We start from the raw sequence: 20,082 nt of genomic DNA on the forward strand, positions 1-20,082 counted from the left end.
GTTGTTAACTCGGGGGTTTGTCTAATGCTCTGTCTTCATGAAGGGTTATGAATAGAGATTTTGTTTCTTCTTTTCCTCAGCGTGCAGGATCAAGACAAAAAACTTCAGGATTTATGGAGAACATGCCAAAAGTTGCCACCACAAAATTTTGTTAACTTTAGGTATGTATGACCGGCATCCTTCAAATTAAACCTCCAAGCACACTATACAAGTGCTTCGGAGAGGAACTGGGGGTTTCTGGGAGTGGGATTTGATGCATGTTATTGGGACGCATATCACCGAGTGAAGCATCCACATTGCGTCTGCATTAACAGCTAAGTCCCCTGGTCAGTTTACCACTGCAGCTCCTAGGAGAAAGTTCTCATGGAAAGTTGGCTTGACTGCATGTTGGATTCGGACTCTAAATTATCCAGTAGGGGGCCTCCTGGCCGGCTCAGTTGGTAGAGCCCGCAACTCTTGATCTCAGGGTCGTGAGCTCAAGCCTTACATTGGGCATAGAGCTTACTTAAATAAATTTTTAAAAAATTGTCCAATATGTAAAAGGCAAAAATTAATCAACAATTCTATTTTCTACAATAGCTTTATATATGCTACATAATTTATTTTTAATAGAGCATAAATCATCGTGTTAAATGAAATGTCTAGAACTGGAGATTATGGATTGCTTTGTGGAATTACTGTTTCTAAGAAAATTTACCATGGAATATATCTCTAGAATTTCACCTCCATTTTCCTTTTGACCTAAATTGTGTCTTTGAAGAAGCATAGAGAGAAGGATAAAAGGTAGCCCAAGTATTGAAAACCAAAGAAAAGTTCATAAAAGGACTTGGTTCAAAATGATAAATGTTCTACTGATGACATTTCTGGCATGTTACCTGACCTTTAATTTCAGTCCTGGGTTCTACCACTAAACTAAGCTAAATACTCCCTTTTGACACCTTAAATACCAACTTTGCCTTAACAAGTACGTTAATATTTATGATATCTCTCTTTAGTTCATAAGGTACACCCAGCTTGGAATTATAGAGAGTCTCAGACTGTTCCATGCCTTATGCTGGAAATGGAATTGTAGTTCTTGGTACTTTGGGATTTGGTCTCTTATTTTGTTTGCTCTACTCTTTATAATTTTGACTAATTATTTTTTGAATAAGGAGCACATGCCCATGGCTCAGGATTCAAAAGGTGTCCAGTGAAAAATCTCTCACATACACACACATGCATATATTCATTGCTCACACTCCTCCCTCTTATTTTGAGACCAAATGGTAGCATATATTGTAGACATCATTCTCTTTGCCTTCTTTGCTTAATATACATCCTGAAGATTTTTCCATATCCGTGCATAACAATCTTTTATGGCTGTATGGATATATCATAATTTATTTAATCAGCCCCCTATTCATAGATAGTGGGGTTATTCTTAGGTTTTTGTTTTCATAGTGCTGTGCTTACATAGGAGAGACTATAACCGTATGACAAATTGGACATTTTCATAATTACCACATAAAATATTTTCAAATACAGTTTCCTTTAAGCAGTGTCCCTCTGCTTGTATTTTTTTATGTTTGTATTAAAACACGTTGAGCCCACTGTTCATCAGATTGTAATTTACTGAGGGGTCGATAGGCACAAAGGAGAAGTGGATTGAGAACACATAGCAGAATAGAGATTGAATTGTGGAGGCTTTCTTGTGAGCTGTCGCCCTCTTCCGAGCCCTAACGGAGTCTGTTGTCTGAGACAGAGAGCACAGGACTTTGTAAGATACGGAACCGGAGCCAGATTCCCATTCAGCGCCTCTCTGCACTTAGCACCTGAGCAGGCTGGGGCTCAGCTCCAGGGCGGGATGCTGTTCCTGGAAATATCTCCGAGAACATGCCCTCCCCCCTTTCTCTTTCCTCCCCCAGGTATTTAATCAAGTTCCTTGCAAAACTTGCTCAGACCAGCGACGTCAATAAAATGACTCCCAGCAACATTGCGATTGTGTTAGGCCCAAACTTATTATGGGCCAAGACTGAGGGGTAAGTGACCTGTCCCCGTATCACGGTATTTCAGTCTCACTGCATGGGAACAGACCCCCGTTCCGGGGTAAGATGCACTTCCAGACTTGTGCTTCTGAACCTGGTCATTCCACGTAGCCAACATTCTCAGAACACTGCCGTGAGCTGGGTCCCATCCCAGACGCTGGCCGCACAGTGCTCAGAGGGCCCCGCTCTTGGGCATTCAGACAGATGAACGGCCGTGGCACCGTGACAGAGCTCACGTCTGTGCACGTGGGGGTGCTGCCGTAGACCTTACAAACTACGACGGCCACGGCGCTTACCGAAGGAACACAGCTCAGGCTGCGGAGTGCAGGGAGAGCCCTGCAGGGGAGAAGGCACTTGGGTTGTACTTGGATGAATGAATAGCTCCCTGCAGGTGTGACCCGAATGAGCAAAAGTAGTGTGCGTGTGAAAGGGCCTGGTCGCTAATTTGGGGGTGGGGGTGGTGTCACGTGGTCTTGTAGAACCTGAGCACAGGACCCAGGGGACTGTGACCGAGATTATGAAGCCGCAGCCAGCTTCAGAAGGGCCTCGTATGTCGCAGCATCAAGGTTTCTAAGCAGAAGAATGAGTTGATCAAACGGCATTTAAAAAAAGAATTTTGGGGGCGCCTGGGTGGCTCAGTAGGTTAAGCATCTGCCCTCGGCTCAGGTCATGATCCGGGGGTCCTGGGGTCAAGTCCCATGTCGGGCTCCCTTCTCAGAGGGAGTCTGCTTCTCCCTCTGCCTCTGCAGCTCACCCCGCTCATGCGATTTCTCTCTCTCTCTGACTAAATAAAATCTTAAAAAAAAAAAAAGGGAATTTGTTGGCATTGAGAAATGCAGATGGAATAGAAGTGAGGGGTCTGGGATCCCAGCTAGAGAGCTCCTGGGAAATCAGCATTGATATTTATTCTGTTTGGCGTTATAATGACCTCATCTAATCCTCACAAGTACCCTTTTTGAAGTAGTTGCTTCTGTCCTCATTTTTACAAGTGAGGACAAGGAACTTGCTTAAAGTTGCACAGCAGGGAAGTGGCGGGGCCCACCGTCTGTGTCCTGAATCTTCCTCACCCTCCTGCAACCGCCATCATTGTTCTTCACATTGGAAAATCATGGGCGATTCAAGTGTCCATTAAAAAATGCAGTGACTTTCTGAATTAAAATCTTTCATTCATTTATTCACTCAGTGTTCCCCCAACCTTGTTTCAGGAAGTATTAATAAGATTATTTGCAAAGATCCTGTGTCAGAAAGCAAAGTTAACGATACGCTGATATACAAAGAACATATGTTCTGTCTTACAACAAATAAATTCCAGGTAGACCAAAGAGTTAATTATGTAAAAAGTGATGCCATAAACATGGCAGGTCAGTATGACTTACCTCTTGGGATAGAGAAGTATTTTCTAAACATAAAATCGGTATAAGAAACAAATTTAAGAATGGATGGATTTGGCTTCGTCAATAGCTACAAACTTCTAACTGTCAGAAAGTGCCTTAAATAAATGATAATTCACAAAGCTAGGAAGGCGTTCCTCCAGAAGCGTCTGGAATATATGAAAAGGTCTGGCAACTCATTAGGCAAGAAGTATCTCCTGAAAAAGAAAAATTGGCCAAGAACGTGAGTAGATAGTTCCTCCCCAATCCAGCAGGGCTCTAATGCACAAGGGTGATGAGAGTCCAGAAGGGCGGAAGGGAAGTGTGAGTGGGCGGGGAGGAGAGTTCGCAGGTAGAGATTGCTTGCATTATAAGCTGGAATTCGAAAGGAGCTAGAACTTTCACTTGGTTGGAAATTGGGGTGAAAATGGTCTTCCCAGTGGGAAGAGCGGACAGAGGGATAGAGAGGGAGGAAGTCAGTTTGTGGCAGTCAGACCAGGGATCCGGCCGCTTGTTTATTCAGTGTCCTCATGTATGAAAAACTCCCCGTGTTGTAAAAATCAAATTAAATGAGGTGTGGAACCCGATGCCCTGAAGCATGGTGGGTGCTCCATAAATGTCAGGCCTTTGCAGCTTTTCGGCTTCTGTGGTATTCTGACTCTCAACTGGAACGTGAGCTCCTTGACACTAGGGATAACAATTCTTACCTATTTTCCTCCCTTTGAACCCTGGCGTTCACACTCTCAGCTTCCAAACACGCATCTTGAGACCAGTCCACAGATATGGCAACCTTAAATAATAGTCTGTGTAAACGTGGGGGCTCAGGTTTTCTGATGTAAGGGGCACACCGAAACAGTGCACACTCTTGGTTATATTGTGGGCAAAATTGTCAGTGGAGTCTTGAGTCGTACAGGATGACTACCGTGGGCAATACTGCTCCAGCGGGAAAATGCCTGGTTGGAACCCTGTTCCAAACCAACTTAAGATCAGCACTTGGACGCACCATTGTTCACCAGCTCACTCGCTGTTAACACAGCACGTGCAGACTAAGGAGTGACAGCCGAGTTGGGGTGATTTTTCCTCCTGGGGCATCACCACCACACGTTGAGGCCAGAGCCCCATGGATCTAGTTTTTGCATTTGTGCTTAAATATTTTCTTGTTTTAAAGTAATTCAATTGGGGACACCTGGGTGGCGCAGTCAGTTAGGCCTCTGACTCTTCGTTTCAGTGCAGGTCACGATCTCACGGTCCTGGGATCGAGCCCCACGTTGGGCTCACGTTCGGCAAGGAGTCTGCTTGAGATTCTCTCTCCCTCTGCCCTTCCCACTCGTGCTCACTCTCTCTCTCAAATAAATAAGTCTTTTTTAAAAATTACAAAATAAAGTCATTAAATTGCTCTGACACAACCTGCAGAAATTAGAGGCTGCCCGGGGGAAGCGGTCTAACTTTGTGAATGTCCTTCTCAGAACGCTGGCTGAAATGGCAGCGGCCACCTCTGTCCACGTAGTTGCAGTCATCGAGCCCATCATTCAGCACGCAGACTGGTTCTTCCCTGAAGGTAAAGTACCTTTTCAATTTCACGGACTGCCCAAGCAGCACAATAATGGTATACAAACTTCTTTAAAGAAGAAAATGCTTTAGGAGCCCCTTCGCGGGGACGTGACTAGTCTCACTTCTTCACGTTTGTTCTTAGACCCCTTGTGTTCATCTTTGACATACTGGCATCCACATTATTTTGTATTTCGCTTTGTTTTGCTTCGCCCTGGAGTGGTCCGCTCAGCCAGCGTGTACTGAATTCCCCTAGGTGCCTGTGTCTGCTGGTGAGATATGCTGTCTTCCTTGGAGGCACCTGGCCCTTGGAGAAGAAGCCATATAAACAGATATTATCACACATGGCGAGTTAGAAGGAAGGGCGGATGGTTTGACAAACTCAGATGTTGGGCACAAAGAACCAGAACTACTTTAAGGAAGGGGTGACCCTGAGTAGGCAGTTTTCCACTTGGAAGACAGCTTTTTGTTTCTGTAGGCAGGGAGATGGTTTTTGTAAAGGTGGAAGATGGAGACCGATAGTTTGGAGCCATTTTGTGAAGGTGGGAGTTGACTGTATCAGAGAAAGATTTCAGCTGACAGGTGATAGATTTTCCGACTATGTTTGTTGTAGTCCTGGGATCCTCAGAGGTTCCATGACCCACTTTGAGGGCACTGATAGGGCAAGCTTTGTGAGTCCAGACCTCCCACCCTGTACTTTGCCCGGAGTGGCCTGCTGTCACCACCCCTGGTGTGTGAGCTCCATGGCACCAGAGCAAGCCCGTTTCTCCTTTCCCAGATTCTCCTCACCATCGAGAATCACACCTCACTCATGTAGGTTCTCAACAAGTACGTGATGCAAGGATAAATACTGGCCTTTTGCCCAAGATTTCTTTGGGAAAACGAGTCTTAGAAAAACTGCTGTAGGGGCACCTGGGTGGCATAGCGGTTAAGCGTCTGCCTTTGGCTCAGGGCGTGATCCCAGTGTTATGGGATCGAGCCCCACATCAGGCTCCTCCGCTGGGAGCCTGCTTCTTCCTCTCCCACTCCCCCTGCTTGTGTTCCCTCTCTTGCTGGCTGTCTCTCTGTCAAATAAATAAATAAAATCTTTAAAAAAAAAATTTAAAAAGAAAAAAGAAAAACTGCTGTAGGCAGTATGGAGTTGGTGTTGCCTTTTATTTGCATTTTATATCAAACTCTAAATACCTTTCATTTTCTTAAGTAATCCATGCTTATTGTCCTCTTCCATGTTGCATCATTATTTTTTTTTTTTTACAAAGAAGAAAGCAGAGGAATTGTGTAACTTATATTCTGAATCGCACCCCGTCCTTATGTCTTGTTTCCTCATTTTACCTCCCCCTGCCTTGGCAAACCATTCTTGAGAAGATGAGAGGGCAGGGGGTTGCATTTGTGAAGCAGGGAGGGCTGGCGGGAGGTGAAAGCCTCACGCACCCGTACGCTCTATACCGCACCTGACGGCCACTTCCTAGATGCTGCGTTATTTCACAGATTGAAGGTTGGTGGCGACCCTGCCTTGAACGTGTCCTTTGGTGCCATTTTTCCAATAGCATTTGATCATTTCATGTCTCTGTCCCATTTTGGTAATTCTTGCAGAGTTTCAAACTTTTTCATTCTTTTTTTTTTTTAAGATTTTATTTATTTATTCGACAGAGATAGAGACAGCCAGCGAGAGAGGGAACACAAGCAGGGGGAGTGGGAGAGGAAGAAGCAGGCTCATAGCAGAGGGGCCTGATGTGGGGCTCGATCCCAGAACGCCGGGATCACGCCCTGAGCCGAAGGCAGACGCTTAACCGCTGTGCCACCCAGGCGCCCCAAACTTTTTCATTCTTATTATATTGGTTAGAGTGATCTGTGATCAGTGATTATAATTCGCTGAAAACTCAGATGATGGTTAGCATTTCTTAGCAATAAAGGTATATGCATTGTGTTTGTAGACATAATGCTATTACACATGACAGCATAGTATAAACATAACTTTTATGTGCACTAGGGAACCAAAGGAGGCATTTGACTTGCTTTATTGTGCTATTCGTTTTACTGGGATGTTCACTTCATCGTGGTATTTGCTTTATCATGATACTTGCTTTATCGTGATATTCGCCTTATTTCAATGGTCTGCCACCAAACCTGCATTATCTCTGAGGTGTGCCTGCACGCTTGTTTCTTTTTCTTCTTGCAGAGGTGGAATTTAACGTATCAGAAGCATTCGTGCCTCTCGTCACCCCAAATTCCAATCACTCATCTCACACTGGAAATGACTCTGACTCAGGGACCCTCGAGAGGAAGCGGCCTGCCAGCATGGCGGTCATGGAAGGGGACTTGGTGAAGAAGGAGAGGTGTGTTTAAAGCTGTTCACTTTCCTCCCGCAGCAGGTGTCACGTAGAAGAATTATCGAACCCTCGGTATCTGGTACTGCCTCAATGGACCTGTAGTATGAGAGTGGCCCATGGTGCACCCATGACTGTTAGGTCCAGCTATTTCGGGAACTCTGCTCTAGTTCATTCCAAACATTAACATGACCACAAGGCAGCTATGTAGCTGGTCAGTACACATTTGTTCCATATGCATCCAGGCTTCACTTGGTCTGTGATAAGCCCCACAGTGGAACAGCATCATACACAGGCTACAGAGCCACCTAAACCTACTTGATGGGGGGAAATTTAAACACTGTGGACAGATGGGAGAACAACCCACCTCTCACAGTGAGATTTGGTGTTTTGGTATAACTTGGCCCCTCAATGGAAGCCAGCCACTGAATGTGATGTTCACCTGGAGATGCTTCCGTATATGCCAATTGTGGAAGAAAAAAGATGGCCGCGTGGGACTTAGTGAGAGACGTAGGTCTCTATACTATGCTCCACGGGCCATTTTAGTGGGATTTTCAAAGCTTAATAAGGCTGTTTGTAGTTTGTGCCTTCAGAGGCCAAGCCATTCATTCCGTATGATGAAATGCCACTGTGCTCCGCCGTGAGGCCCAGTTAGAGAGGACTGCGGAGTCGCGCGCTTTTCGCGCACACACGGAATGACATCGCCGGACATTGTTTTACAGCTAAACAACAAGCTCTTCTTTTCATTACCCGATCTTATAGTGAGATTTGATTTTTTTTGTTTCCTTTTGCTTTGTCGTTGTTGTTGTTGTTTAATCCATAGCAAAGGCCAGTGCTTTACTACCCTATTCTGTCCCTCTGAAACCCACATTTCTTAGGGGCAGAAGTTTTACTTCTCTGAAGCCCCGATCACACATTAGGTCCTGCCTCCTGATGACACACGGGCCACCGCACAATTAGCCTTCACGTGTTTGAAGTCACAAAATGCAGCGTCGTGGCCCTGGTTGGCACATAAGAAACGATTCTCGGTTATCTCCCGGGGTGGAGTCTCCCCACCAACTGACCCGGGACACGCAAGCTCAGGGAGCCACGTGTCTTTATTTTTCAAACTGAAAAGCTTGAAAGTTCATTCATCAGTCGGCTTTCGTGAAAAGTGAATCTTCCTCCTCCCCGTCCTCCAACCACCATCTCCTTCCCAAAAGCAGCCATTTTTTTCGGGGGTCACGAATCCTCTCAGATATATTCTTTGCATCCGCCTGCACCAGTGCTCGTACATCTCAGCTGTAGAGGCAGTGCGGTGTGACATCCTGACGCTGCCCTCAGCTTCCATCCGGTCCCCCAAACACACAGACGCAAGGCGGCCATTGGGTGGTAGGCAGGTAGGCACGCTAACGCGATGTCCCCCACTCAGGACGAGGCCTGCCCGTTTGCTTTCAGCTGTTCACACCCAGAACAGGACATTGATCGGTACCAGGTCTGTTGGCTTGCTCAGGTTTAAAGCCAGGTTGAGCTGCTTGCCTTGGTAATCACAATGACCATTCGTGTGGTCCTTGCCGCCTCACTGCATGCTGGGCAACTCGGGTGGCTCTCCCCGTGTGCGGGTTTTAACACGTGTGGACCGATGGACTTCTGTCTCAGTAGTCGGCTTGCATGCTGTGTTGACTGTTTCTTCTTTCTGTGTAGCTTTGGTGTGAAGCTTATGGACTTCCAGGCCCACCGGCGGGGTGGCACTCTAACTAGAAAGCACATATCCCCAGCTTTCCAGCCGCCACTCCCGCCCACAGATGGCAGCACCTTGGCTCCTGCAGGCCCAGAGCCCTCTCCCCAGAGCTCTAGGGCTGAAAGCAGCGCAGGGGGTGGGACGGTCCCCTCCTCTGCGGGCATACTGGAGCAGGGGCCAAGCCCGGGCGACAGGTAAGAAGGCCGGCTTCTGCTGGCAGTGGGTGCTCAATGCCCCAGCCTTCTTGCAGGTGCTGGCCTGTGGGCATGGCAGCCATGCCCGCAGAATCGCGCAGCGTAGAGTGAACCAGATCTGCCTTCACTCTTCTGGTTGGCAAAGGATGGAAAAAAAGACTGCAAATTGCTTGCTTTCTTTCCTGTTTTCCAAAAGAAGCAACATTTGTTTGCATTCTTTACCATACTGCTTTGGTGCTGGAAGCCAGTAGGTGGCTAGCAGTATCATAAACCCCTTTCCCTGTTTGATGTGCACTCAATGTTCATTTACCGTTTGCTTTTGTCATCTTGTACGCTGACTAGTTAACACTTGAATGTAGCAAGTGACTTAGGTTTGAGTATTCCTGGTATTCATTCACTCACCCATCCACCCACCCATCTACCCACTTACCGACCCATACATCCACCCATCCACGTATCCATGCATCCATGCATCCATCCATCCATCCACCCATCCATCCACCCATCCATGCATCCACCCATCCATCCCTTCGTCCATCTATCCAGCCATCCTTCCGTCCATCCATCCATCCATCCATCCATCCATCCATCCATCCATCCCTTCGTCCATCTATCCAGCCATCCTTCCATCCATGCATGCATGCATCCATCCATCCATCCCTTCGTCCATCTATCCAGCCATCCTTCCGTCCATCCATCCATCCATCCATCCATCCATCCATCCATCCATCCCTTCGTCCATCTATCCAGCCATCCTTCCATCCATCCATGCATCCATCCATCCATCCATCCATGCATCCATCCATCCATCCATCCATCCATCCATGCATCCATCCATCCATGCATCCATCTATCCATCCATGCATCCACCCATCCATGCATCCATCCATCCATGCATCCATCCATCCATCCATCCATCCATCCATCCATCCATCCATGCATCCACCCATCCATGCATCCATCCATCCATGCATCCATCCATCCATCCATCCATCCATCCATCCATCCATCCACCCATCCATCCATCCACCCATCCATGCATCCATCCATCCACCCATCCATCCACCCATCCATGCATCCATCCATGCATGCATCTAACCATCCATTCATCCATCCCCTCATCCATCTATCCATCCATGCATCCATGCATCCACCCACCCACCCACCCATCCAGTCAGATTTACTGACTAACTGTGTGCTGGATGCAGTCCTAGGCACAGTTGGTGACTGAAACCTCCCCCACCCCCAGCTTTCAGTCTTGCAGGCAAATTGATAGATGAATACAAGGTAGAAAACATGATGATAGACTTTCTTAAAAGGCTCTTTTGTTGCTTAACCTTTTGATCAGCCACCTGGAGTGGGGTACAAATATACAGCCACTTTAGGAAAAGTGCCTTTGAACTTGAGATTTTCCTCTAGTCTGCCTGAATTCACTTCCCCACACTGGTGTGGGCCGATGACCCCCAGAGGCCACTTTGGGTGGAATGTCAGATAGTTCAGGACCAGAAGATGCTGAAAAAGATGAGCCTCTCTACAGAGTAGGTACTAAGATTTTTCTTGTCCTTTTCTCTACCGTGGCCATCTATAAAGCACTAAATAACCACATATAAAGTAAAATAAACGCATAGAACAAGGATGACCTGTTTATGCCCACACTGCCACGGAGACGAATTTGCCTCAGCTTCTCCGGATGGGGAGGGAGTGCCTGGTGGGATGTGAAGCTAGCTGCTTAGGAGACAAGAATCTCGTTCAGGCCTCACAGCTGAATTCGGACTGCTCTGTGTATTCCTGAGTTCCTTTTTACTCACAGAATTTGCACAAGTTCACGTTTTGGTTGAAAATCACAAAGGCTTCAACCTCCCAAGGCTTCCTTAGGCACATCATAAGCTCCACGTTGCTCTTGTCAAAACTGCCGCTCCACACACGTCTTTGTTTCGGCTTTAATTTTTTTGTTTTTTGAGGAAAAAAAAAGTGTTTGCAGACTCACACATTTCCATTTACCTGTAGCCTTCAGTTTGCTGAATCAAGGCTAAATACATTAAGACGATAATTAGAACGTCCTGCAGAAGGACAAATAGAATGTCAGTCCTCGACTTGCTTTTGTTCTTTGTGCCCTGTTTTTTTGTGTATACTTCACGAATGGCGCTCACTCTTTGGTGACCCTGACAAAATGCAGCTGTGAAGCTCAGTGTACGAAGTTCTGAGCCGGCCTGAGTTCTCATCTCCGTCCACCGTGCTGCTGACCAGCTCTGGGCTGTGAGCCATCATTGAGTCTCAGGGTTGCTCTTTCCCCAAGTCCAAACGATCGATAACACCCGAGCACTTTATAATTTATAGTGTTAGGATCTTGCCACGCTTTTGCTTTGTTTTGTACACTGTGTGTGTGTCGAATCTCGTTCTTTTGAAGTCCAAAAGCCCTTTCATGTTTTTTAATATTGCCAATGTAAGTACGAGCAAAAACTAGAAATTCCTTGCTGGTCGCTGTGAAATGGTGTCTCTCGTGATATTCGAGTGGCAGAATATCTGGAAGACGAAGCAGTGAAACCCCATAAAATATTCAGTCCTGTGTGGCCCCAAGTAAACCGTAGCTTTGCAGACCCAGTGTGAACTATTTAAAGTTCCCGATCACCTCCTTGCCTGCTGCAGCGAAAACTCTGGGTGGACTATGGTATTTTGATAGCATGCTGACTAGCTTTCTCACGGCGAATGCCTGACATCTAACTTGACTTCTACTCTCCTTAGTCCTCCAAAACCCAAGGACTCCACACCTGCCCCTGCCCCAGGGAGAAACAGCAGTCAGATGGCCGCCAGCCAGAACCAGGCCCCCATGGCGGCCGGCTCCCATCAGCTCTCCGTCGGCCCGGGGCACAATTCCGCAGGCCCTAGCCCGCACACTCTGCGCCGAGGTAAGAAGCCACCTTTACTCCTTCCCCTTAGGGAGGGATGTGCGGACTTCCTTGGGTTAGCGCAGGGATTCACGTTGCAAGGCTTTCCGACAGATGGTCTCCATGTCTGTTATAAAATGGTAAGCGAGAGAGGCACCTGCATGGGTTCGTCGGAGGAGCACGTGACTCTTGATCTTGGAGTCGCAAGTTCAAGCCCCACGTTGGGTGTAGAGAGTACTTTAAAAAAAAAAAATCTTAAAAAAAATGGCAAGCAGAAAAATCAGTCATTTAAGAGCAAAATCATTAAAAAGAAATGAAATAATGGAGAGCAGAAAAGCAGGCATTTAAGAATATGTTTAAGCCACAAAGCCTAGCAAACAAAAAGTTGCTTCTCAGAAACAACGCTCCCAGTTTTCCAGGAATCTGGCATTCCAAGCTCTCCCTCTGCTGGGAAACCTCTGTTGTAGCCAGGCACTATGGGTCTGCAAGCCGCTGCAGCCTCTAGACTGAGGTCAGGGCTTTCTGGGTCCTGACTGACGGCATATGATCTGAATCATGCCCACCCATATCCCTCAACCTCCACCCAGCAGTTAGGGGGGTTGTGCTAAAACACAGCAGATCGTGTCATCGCTCTGTTGAAACTCTCCAATGGCTTTTGTGCAGACCTCCCCCGTGGGCCCCGTGTGGTTGGGCCTGCCTTTGGGGCCCCTGCACTTACCACTCCCCTTTCTCACCAACCTTCAGTGGTCCTGGTCTGCTCTCTGCTCCTGGAATGCCCTAAGCTCATTCCCTCTTTTTTTTTTTTTCCTTTTAAAAGTGAGAACAGGGGTGCCTGGGTGGCTCAGTCGTTAAGCGTCTGCCTTCGGCTCAGGGCGTGATCCCGGTGTTCTGGGATCGAGCCCCACATCAGGCTCCTCCACTGGGAGTCTGCTTCTTCCTCTCCCACTCCCCTTGCTTGTGTTCCCTCTCTCACTGACTGTCTTTCTCTCTGTCAAATAAATAAATAAAATCTTTAAAAAATAAATAAATAAATAAAAGTGAGAACAAGCAGGGGGAACAGCAGGCAGAGGGAGAAGCAGGCTCCCCAATGAGCAGATGCGGGACTCGATCCCAGGGCCCTGGGATCATGACCTGAGCCGAAGGCAGATGCCTAACTGACTGAGCCACCCAGGCGCCCCTCTTTATAGCTTCCGCATTCCACGTTTTCTCTTCTGGAACATTCTGACGCACGACATCTTCTCGTGGTTCTTTTTTTTTTTTTTTTTTTTATTGAGGTGAAAAGACAGTGAGATCTACCCTCTTAAATCTCCCAAGAGTACTACAGGCACGGTGTGGTGCAGCGGACCTCTAGAACTTACTCATCCTGCATAAGTGAAACTTGGTGTCTGTGATTAGCAGCTCTCTGTTATCCCCTCCCCAATTCTCTCTCTCCAGCCCTGGCAACCACCCTTCCACTCTCTGACTCTGTGGGTTTGACTGCTTTACATACTTCATGTAAGTGCAATCACGCAGTATTTGCCTTTCTGTGACTGGCTTATGTCACTCAGCATAATGTCCTCCAGCTCCATCCACCATGTTGTATATGGCAGGATGTCCTTCTTCAGGCTAAATAATACTCCATTGCACGTATATCCCACATGCAGTCATCCACCGATGGGCTTTTTTTTTATCCAATCATCCGTCGATGGACATTTAGGCTGTTGTGACATCTTGGCTATTGTGAAGATGCTGCAGGGACCAGAAGAATGCAAATATCTTTTCGAGATCCTGATTTCAGTTCTTTTGGATAAATACCCAGAAGTGGGTTTGCCGGATCATATGGTAGTTCTATGTTTAGTTTTCTAAGGAACCTCTATACCATTTTCCATCATGACCGCACCAATTGACATTCCCACCAACAGTGCACAAGGGTTCCATTTTCTCTCCATCCTCGCCAACACTTGTCTTTGGGTTTTTTTTAATAGTAGCCATTCTGACAGGGGTGAGGTGATGTCTCACTGTGGTTTTGATCTGTGTTTCCCTGACAATGAATCATGCCGAGCATTTTTCCTGTGCCTGCCGGCCATCCGTATGACTTCTTTGGAGAAAAGTCTATTCAAGTCTAGCCCATTTTAAAATCAGGTTATTAGTTGTTTTCCTATTGAGTTGTAGGTGTTCCTTACATATTTTGGAAATTAACCCCTTATCAGATAGATGGTTTGCAACTGTTTTCTCCCATTCTGTGGGTACCTCTTCATCTGTCAATCGTTCCCTTTGCTGTGCAGAAGCTCTGTAATTTGATGTGGACCCACACATCCATTCTTCCGTTGCCTGTGCTTTTGGTGCCATAGCCACGAAACCATTGCCAATTCCCATATCATGAAGACTTCCCCCCTGTATTTTCTTCAAGGAGTTTGACATTTTCAGGTCTTATGTTTAAGTCTTTTTTTTTTTTTAAGATTTTATTTATTTATCTGAGATAGATCGAGCAAGAGAGAGAGCACCAGCGGGGTGGGGGAAGGGGGGAGGGGCAGAGGGAGAAGCAGGCTCCCCACTGAGCAGGGAGCCTGATGTGGGACTCGATCCTGGAACTCCAGGATCATGACCTGAGCCAAGGGAGACGCTTAACTGAGCCATCCAGGCACCCCTCTTATGTTGAAGTCTTTAATCCATTTTGAGTTGACTTTTGTTTATGAGGTAAGATAAGGGTCCAGTTTTATTCTTCTGCCTGTGGATATCCACTTTTCCCAACACCACCTGTTGAAGAAACCGTCCTTTCCCCATTGTGTATTCTCCGTCAAAGATGAGATGGCCGCATATGTGTGGACTGATTTCTGGGCTCTCTATTCTGTTCCACACATGGTTCCTTATCATTCAGGTCACAGCTCAGAGATTACCCACCCCGTGAGCCCTCCTTGTTATCCCACTCTGAACTGATGCCTAGCCCTACCTCCACCACTCACCGACTCTTCTTCTGTCCTATCACTCTTGGGGCATTTTTTCTTGATCTGAAATTTTAAAATTTTGTTTTTTACCTTGTTGCCAGTCTCCCCTAGTAGCTCTTAGAGAGCTGGGATCTTACCTGTCTTGTGCATTCACTCCCATATGCCTAACCCTGTGTCCTTGCCTGTCACAGAGTGGGCACTCAATAAATATTTGTGGCCTGGGAGTTACAAGTGCCACTTACATCTAGAATAACTGAAGGATGATTCTGCTTTCCCTGCATCTTGGAAATTTAGTGATGTCTGGAGACAGTTTAGGTTGTCTTGGTTAGGGAGGGGAATGTTATTGGCATCTGGTGAGTAGAAGCCAGGACTGCTGCTAAACATACTACAATGCACAGGATAGCCCCCCACAACACAGTTCTGTGTGCTAGATAATTCTGTCTAGCCCCGAATGTCAGTCGTGCCAAGGTCAAGAAATTCTGGTCTAGAAAGGGACATGATTCATTGAAGACTTTTTTTTTTTTAAGATTTTATTTATGTATGTGAGAGAGAGAAAGAGAGAGAGCGCACGAGCAGGGGAGAGAGGGAGAAGCAGGCTCCCCACTGAGCGGGGATCCAGATGCGGAACTCGATCCCAGGACCCCGGGATCATGACCCCAGCTGAAGGTGGACGCTCAACCTACTGAGCCACCCAGGCGCCCCTCATTGAGGATGTTTCCAAAGCCAATTCAATTCCATGTGAACCAGGTTGCCCTCTATCTGGACTCCCAACTGCATCTGCTGGGCTAGGGATGACCCTCACTGTAAAATGACTTGTGTTCTTGGTAGTTCAAGAAACAGTGAATTTATTGTAGCAAGCACATTCTGTATGTAGTGAAGAATATAAATATGTCTCATTTTTGAATTTGATATGATTTTAGACTTAGAGCTCCCATGATAGTACAGAGAATCCCTATATAGTCCTTGCTGAGCTTCTCTTAATTTCAACATCTTACAGGGTAATTACTGAAATCAGGAAATCGACATGGATATAGTGGCATTAGCTAAACCTCAGACTTTCATCAGATTTCCCCAGTTTCTCCAGTAAAGTTTTCTTTCCGTCCCAGTGTCAAACCAGAATCCCACATGGCATCTATTTTTATATGTTTGGATTTTTTTCAAAGGTGTACAATGTGATGATTTAATATACATATACATTGTGAAGTGATTGCCACACAGTCAAGTTAAGTTGTAGGAATAAGGAACTCATATAACTAAAAAAGCAAAAAACCTGATTTTTAAAATGGGCAAAGAATGTATTTCTGAGTCCATATTCTTTTTTTTTAAATTCACTTAGCCAAGGTATAGTACATCATTGCTTTTCAGTATAACGTTCAATGATTCATATTCTTTTTATCATCTCTTTACCATCTCTGTAACCAGGACTGGGAAAATGGAATAAATAACCACTTTGCTGTTTGCCATGAAACAACCTTGAGCTAATTGGGAAAGTCACGTACAGACATAATAAATTCTTAGGGAAAAAGTCTTTTTTTTTAGGGGAAAAATTCTAAGGCCACACTTATAACAAGTCCATAATAATGCTGCACGGACTAATTACACAAGTGCTAAGGGAGGTCAAGGAGGTATGCAGGCTGGCTTAACGGAGAGGAACAGAGACAGGATCCCACCACCACCGGGCAGGAAGGAGCTGCAGCGGGTCCAGGGAGGTCCTGTCTCTTATCTCAGGTCCACACAGGACAAAAGTCCCGCCAGAGCAGGATTACTCTTGAAAAATCTCTGTGAGGGAGGCTCAGTGAATCCAGTGGAGCTAGGTTTTCCCCAGAATCTCACTTCTTCAGCTGTTGACTTGAGTTTAGGGGCGATGCTGTTTAAAAAACACAAAAAACAAAAAACGTAAGTGTGTGTGTGTGTGTGTGTGTGTGTGTGTGTGTGTGTGTGTGTGTGTGTCTTTGCATGCGTGCGCGCGCATCTTCAGCGAGACTCGGAATGACGTCAGCACGGGGATGCCCCTCCTCGAGCCTGGCCACGCCTCCCGCATTACCACGTGTGCCTGGGAGCAGCCGTCCTGGGGAATAGTAGACGCTGGTCCACCTGCTGGCAAGGGCCGTGCCCCCGGTCTAGTGAGAAGCAGAGGTGGGTGGGCCAGGTAGGGCGGGGCCGGATGGCCTGCAGGGCCAGGTGAGTGAGCGGCAGGACCGGAAGCAGTGGGCAGCGGTGCTGGGTGAGCGGTCTGGGGTACGAAACCGGCATTCCCAGAAGGTTGTTTGGCCGTAGTGCAACCTGCCCTCGCTGTTGCCTGACGCCGCCGGAGGGATGAGACCTCATACAGGGGGTGGTGGAGGCCACGGGTCAGCCGACTTCCCGAAAGACGCGTACTCTTGCGAGGCCTGGTCGATGCTGGTCGGGGGGAGGGGCAATGGGGATAAATGGCGCAAGGCCTTGGACTGGAAAGTTTGAACTGTAGTGTTTGCCTAAAGTCACACAGCTGGTTGGATTAAAGGCTGCCAATTTAACTTTTCCTAACTGAATTCCTATAAATATAAAGTAGAAAGAAAAATGCCTTCGCAGGGGCGCCTGGGTCGGCTCAGGTCATGATCTCGGGGTCATGCACCGAGCCCTGCGTTGGGCTCCCTGTTCAGCGGGGAGTCTGCTTCTCCCTGTCCCTCTGCTGCTCTGTCTCTCAAATAAATAAATAAAATCTTAGGGGAAAAAATGCCTTTTTAAGGGGTGCATTGTAGGAATGCCCACGAAAACACCATCTTTATAAAGCACAACACAAACGTTAGGTGGAATTTTTATGAATTACAGGAAGGGAGGCGAAGTCAGGTACGCTGCTTGGTTACAAACCCCACTTGGACCTTCTTAAGGCAGCCCTCTCCCCTGAGCCACCGGTGTCTTCGTCTGCACCCCAGCTGATCCCAGAGGGTAATTAGGTCTTCTCTTCCTGGATTCCGGGTATAACCCTGCTTGCAGGTTGAGGCCCTCCTTATGGCCACATTAGGAGTCTCTCCTGCTTCCCCAAACCACAGATCTCCGGCTGCCCCACAGGACGAGTGTGATCCTTCTGCCCCCGCCTCAGCCTCCCCAAACGTTCATAGGTGGTCTTTTTTTTTTTTTTATTATTATATTATGTTAGTCACCATACAGTACATCCCTGGTTTCTGATGTAAAGTTCGATGATTCATTAGTTGTGTATAACACCCAGTGCATCATGCAATACGTGCCCTCCTTACTGCCCATCACCAGCCTATCCTATTCCCCCACCCCCCTGCCCTCTGAAGCCCTCAGTTTGTTTCTCAGAGTCCATAGTCTCTCATGCTTCATTCCCCCTTCTGATTACCCGCCCTTTCTTTATCCCTTTCTTCCTCTACCAATCTTCCTAGTTCTTATGTTCCACAGATGAGAGAAATCATATGATAATTGTCTTTCTCTGCTTGACTTATTTCACTTAGCATTATCTCCTCCAGTGCCGTCCATGTTGCAGCAAATGTTGAGAACTCGTTCTTTCCGATAGCTGAGTAATATTCCATTGTATACATGGACCACAACTTCTTAATCCAGTCATCTGTTGAAGGACATCTTGGTTCCTTCCACGATTTAGCTATTGTGGACAATGCTGCTGTGAACATTGGGGTGCATATGGCCCTTCTCTTCACTACGTCTGTATCTTTGTGGTAAATACCCAGCAGTGCAATGGCTGGGTCGTAGGGTAGCTCAATTTTTAACTTTTTAAGGTACCTCCACACTGTTTTCCAGAGTGGCTGTACCACCTTGCATTCCCACCAACAATGTAGGAGGGATCCCCTTTCTCCACATCCTCTCCAGCAATTGTTGTTTCTTGCCTTGTCAATTTTTGCCATTCTAACTGGCGTAAGGTGGTATCTTAGTGTGGCTTTGATTTGAATTTCCCTGATGGCTAATGATTTTGAACATTTTTTCATGTGTCTGTTAGCCATTTGTATGTCATCATTGGAAAAGTGTCTGTTCATATCTTCTGCCCATTTTGTGATTTGTGTATTTGTTTCTCGCGTATTGAGTTTGTGAAGTTCTTTGTAGATCTTGGATACCAGTCTTTTATCTGTAGCGTCATCTGCAAATATATTCTCCCATTCCGTGGGCTGCCTCTTAGGTTTTTTGACTGTTTCCTTGGCTGTGCAGAAGCTTTTTATCTTGATGAGGTCCCACAAGTTCATTTTTTCTTTTGTTTCTCTTGCCTTTGGAGATGTATCATGAAAAAGGTTGCTTTGGCCCATGTCGTAGAGGTTGCTGCCTATGTTCTCCTCTAGGATTTTGATGGATTCCTGTCTCACATCGAGGTCTTTCATCCATTTGGAGTTTATCTTTGTGTATGGTGTGAGAGAGTGGTCAAGTTTCATAGGTGGTCTTAGATAAGGTCCACGATACTCCCATGGCCCCGGCACCCGACTCCCCTGCCTTCTCTCCTAATTCCCTCGGCACCCTTTCATGTCAGGAATAGTCTTTTATTCAATGTGAATTTACAATTAATAGCGCTCAGAATAGAAAGCTAGACGTTTTTCTTTTTAAGTTGTTTCTGGTAAGCGGATTATGGCTACTATTCTGAAGAGTTCTTCCTTTGTCGGCTGGTGGTTTCTGTGGGAAAAGGTCTTAGAAGGTCCAGGGTCAAAAGTTCAAGGCCAGCAGAGCAGAGCAGACGTTATACCCTTTTCATTCCTGAATTCTGAGCCCTGTGAGCAGGGAGCCAGGCAGTGTAGGAAGGAGGAAGGGGATGAGAAAGAGTTCGGGGAGCCCGTAGAGCATGGTTGTGAGCCTCTGTTTTGCTAGTTACTAGCTGTGTGATCTTTTGCAAATACTTGACTACTCTGAGCCTCGGTTTTCTCCACCGTGAAATGGGTTTGACAATGCCTGTCTTGAAGGGAGCCCGTGGGACTTAAATGAGCCTTAAATGGGACTTCAGTTTACGTGAGGGGCCTAACTTGGTGCTGGTGATGTGGGGTAAATTATACTCCTTAATTTCCCTATCGCTTTTGGGGAAGATTAGTAGGATCTCAGTACAGTTTGAAAAATACTAACGTCTCTCCTTTCCACCCACCTTTCCCAGCCCAAAA

General features: G+C 46.6%; 1 protein-coding gene across 6 annotated transcripts in view; it reads left to right on the top strand.

The window, feature by feature from the left end:
- ARHGAP17 (Rho GTPase activating protein 17) overlaps positions 1-20,082 on the top strand; it is a 91,566-nt gene that overhangs the window by 61,041 nt on the left and 10,443 nt on the right. For 5 of the 6 annotated variants that reach the window (XR_006776016.2, XM_045776460.2, XM_045776461.2 and 2 more), the window contains exons 13-18: positions 81-161; positions 1,905-2,018; positions 4,861-4,952; positions 7,122-7,278; positions 8,953-9,183; positions 11,926-12,089. Coding sequence is in view for 5 of the 6 variants with exons in the window: in XM_045776460.2 (XP_045632416.2) it covers positions 81-161; positions 1,905-2,018; positions 4,861-4,952; positions 7,122-7,278; positions 8,953-9,183; positions 11,926-12,089 (839 nt within the window). In the remaining variant the exon portion in view is untranslated. The remainder of the gene's footprint in view (positions 1-80; positions 162-1,904; positions 2,019-4,860; positions 4,953-7,121; positions 7,279-8,952; positions 9,184-11,925; positions 12,090-20,082) is intronic. The other variant, XM_045776465.2, reaches the window with a different exon arrangement.

Source organism: Ursus americanus, chromosome 2 (genome assembly GCF_024610735.1).
Source record: "Ursus americanus isolate L20-20 chromosome 2, mUrsAme1.1.p, whole genome shotgun sequence".
Classification (NCBI taxonomy): domain Eukaryota; kingdom Metazoa; phylum Chordata; class Mammalia; order Carnivora; family Ursidae; genus Ursus; species Ursus americanus.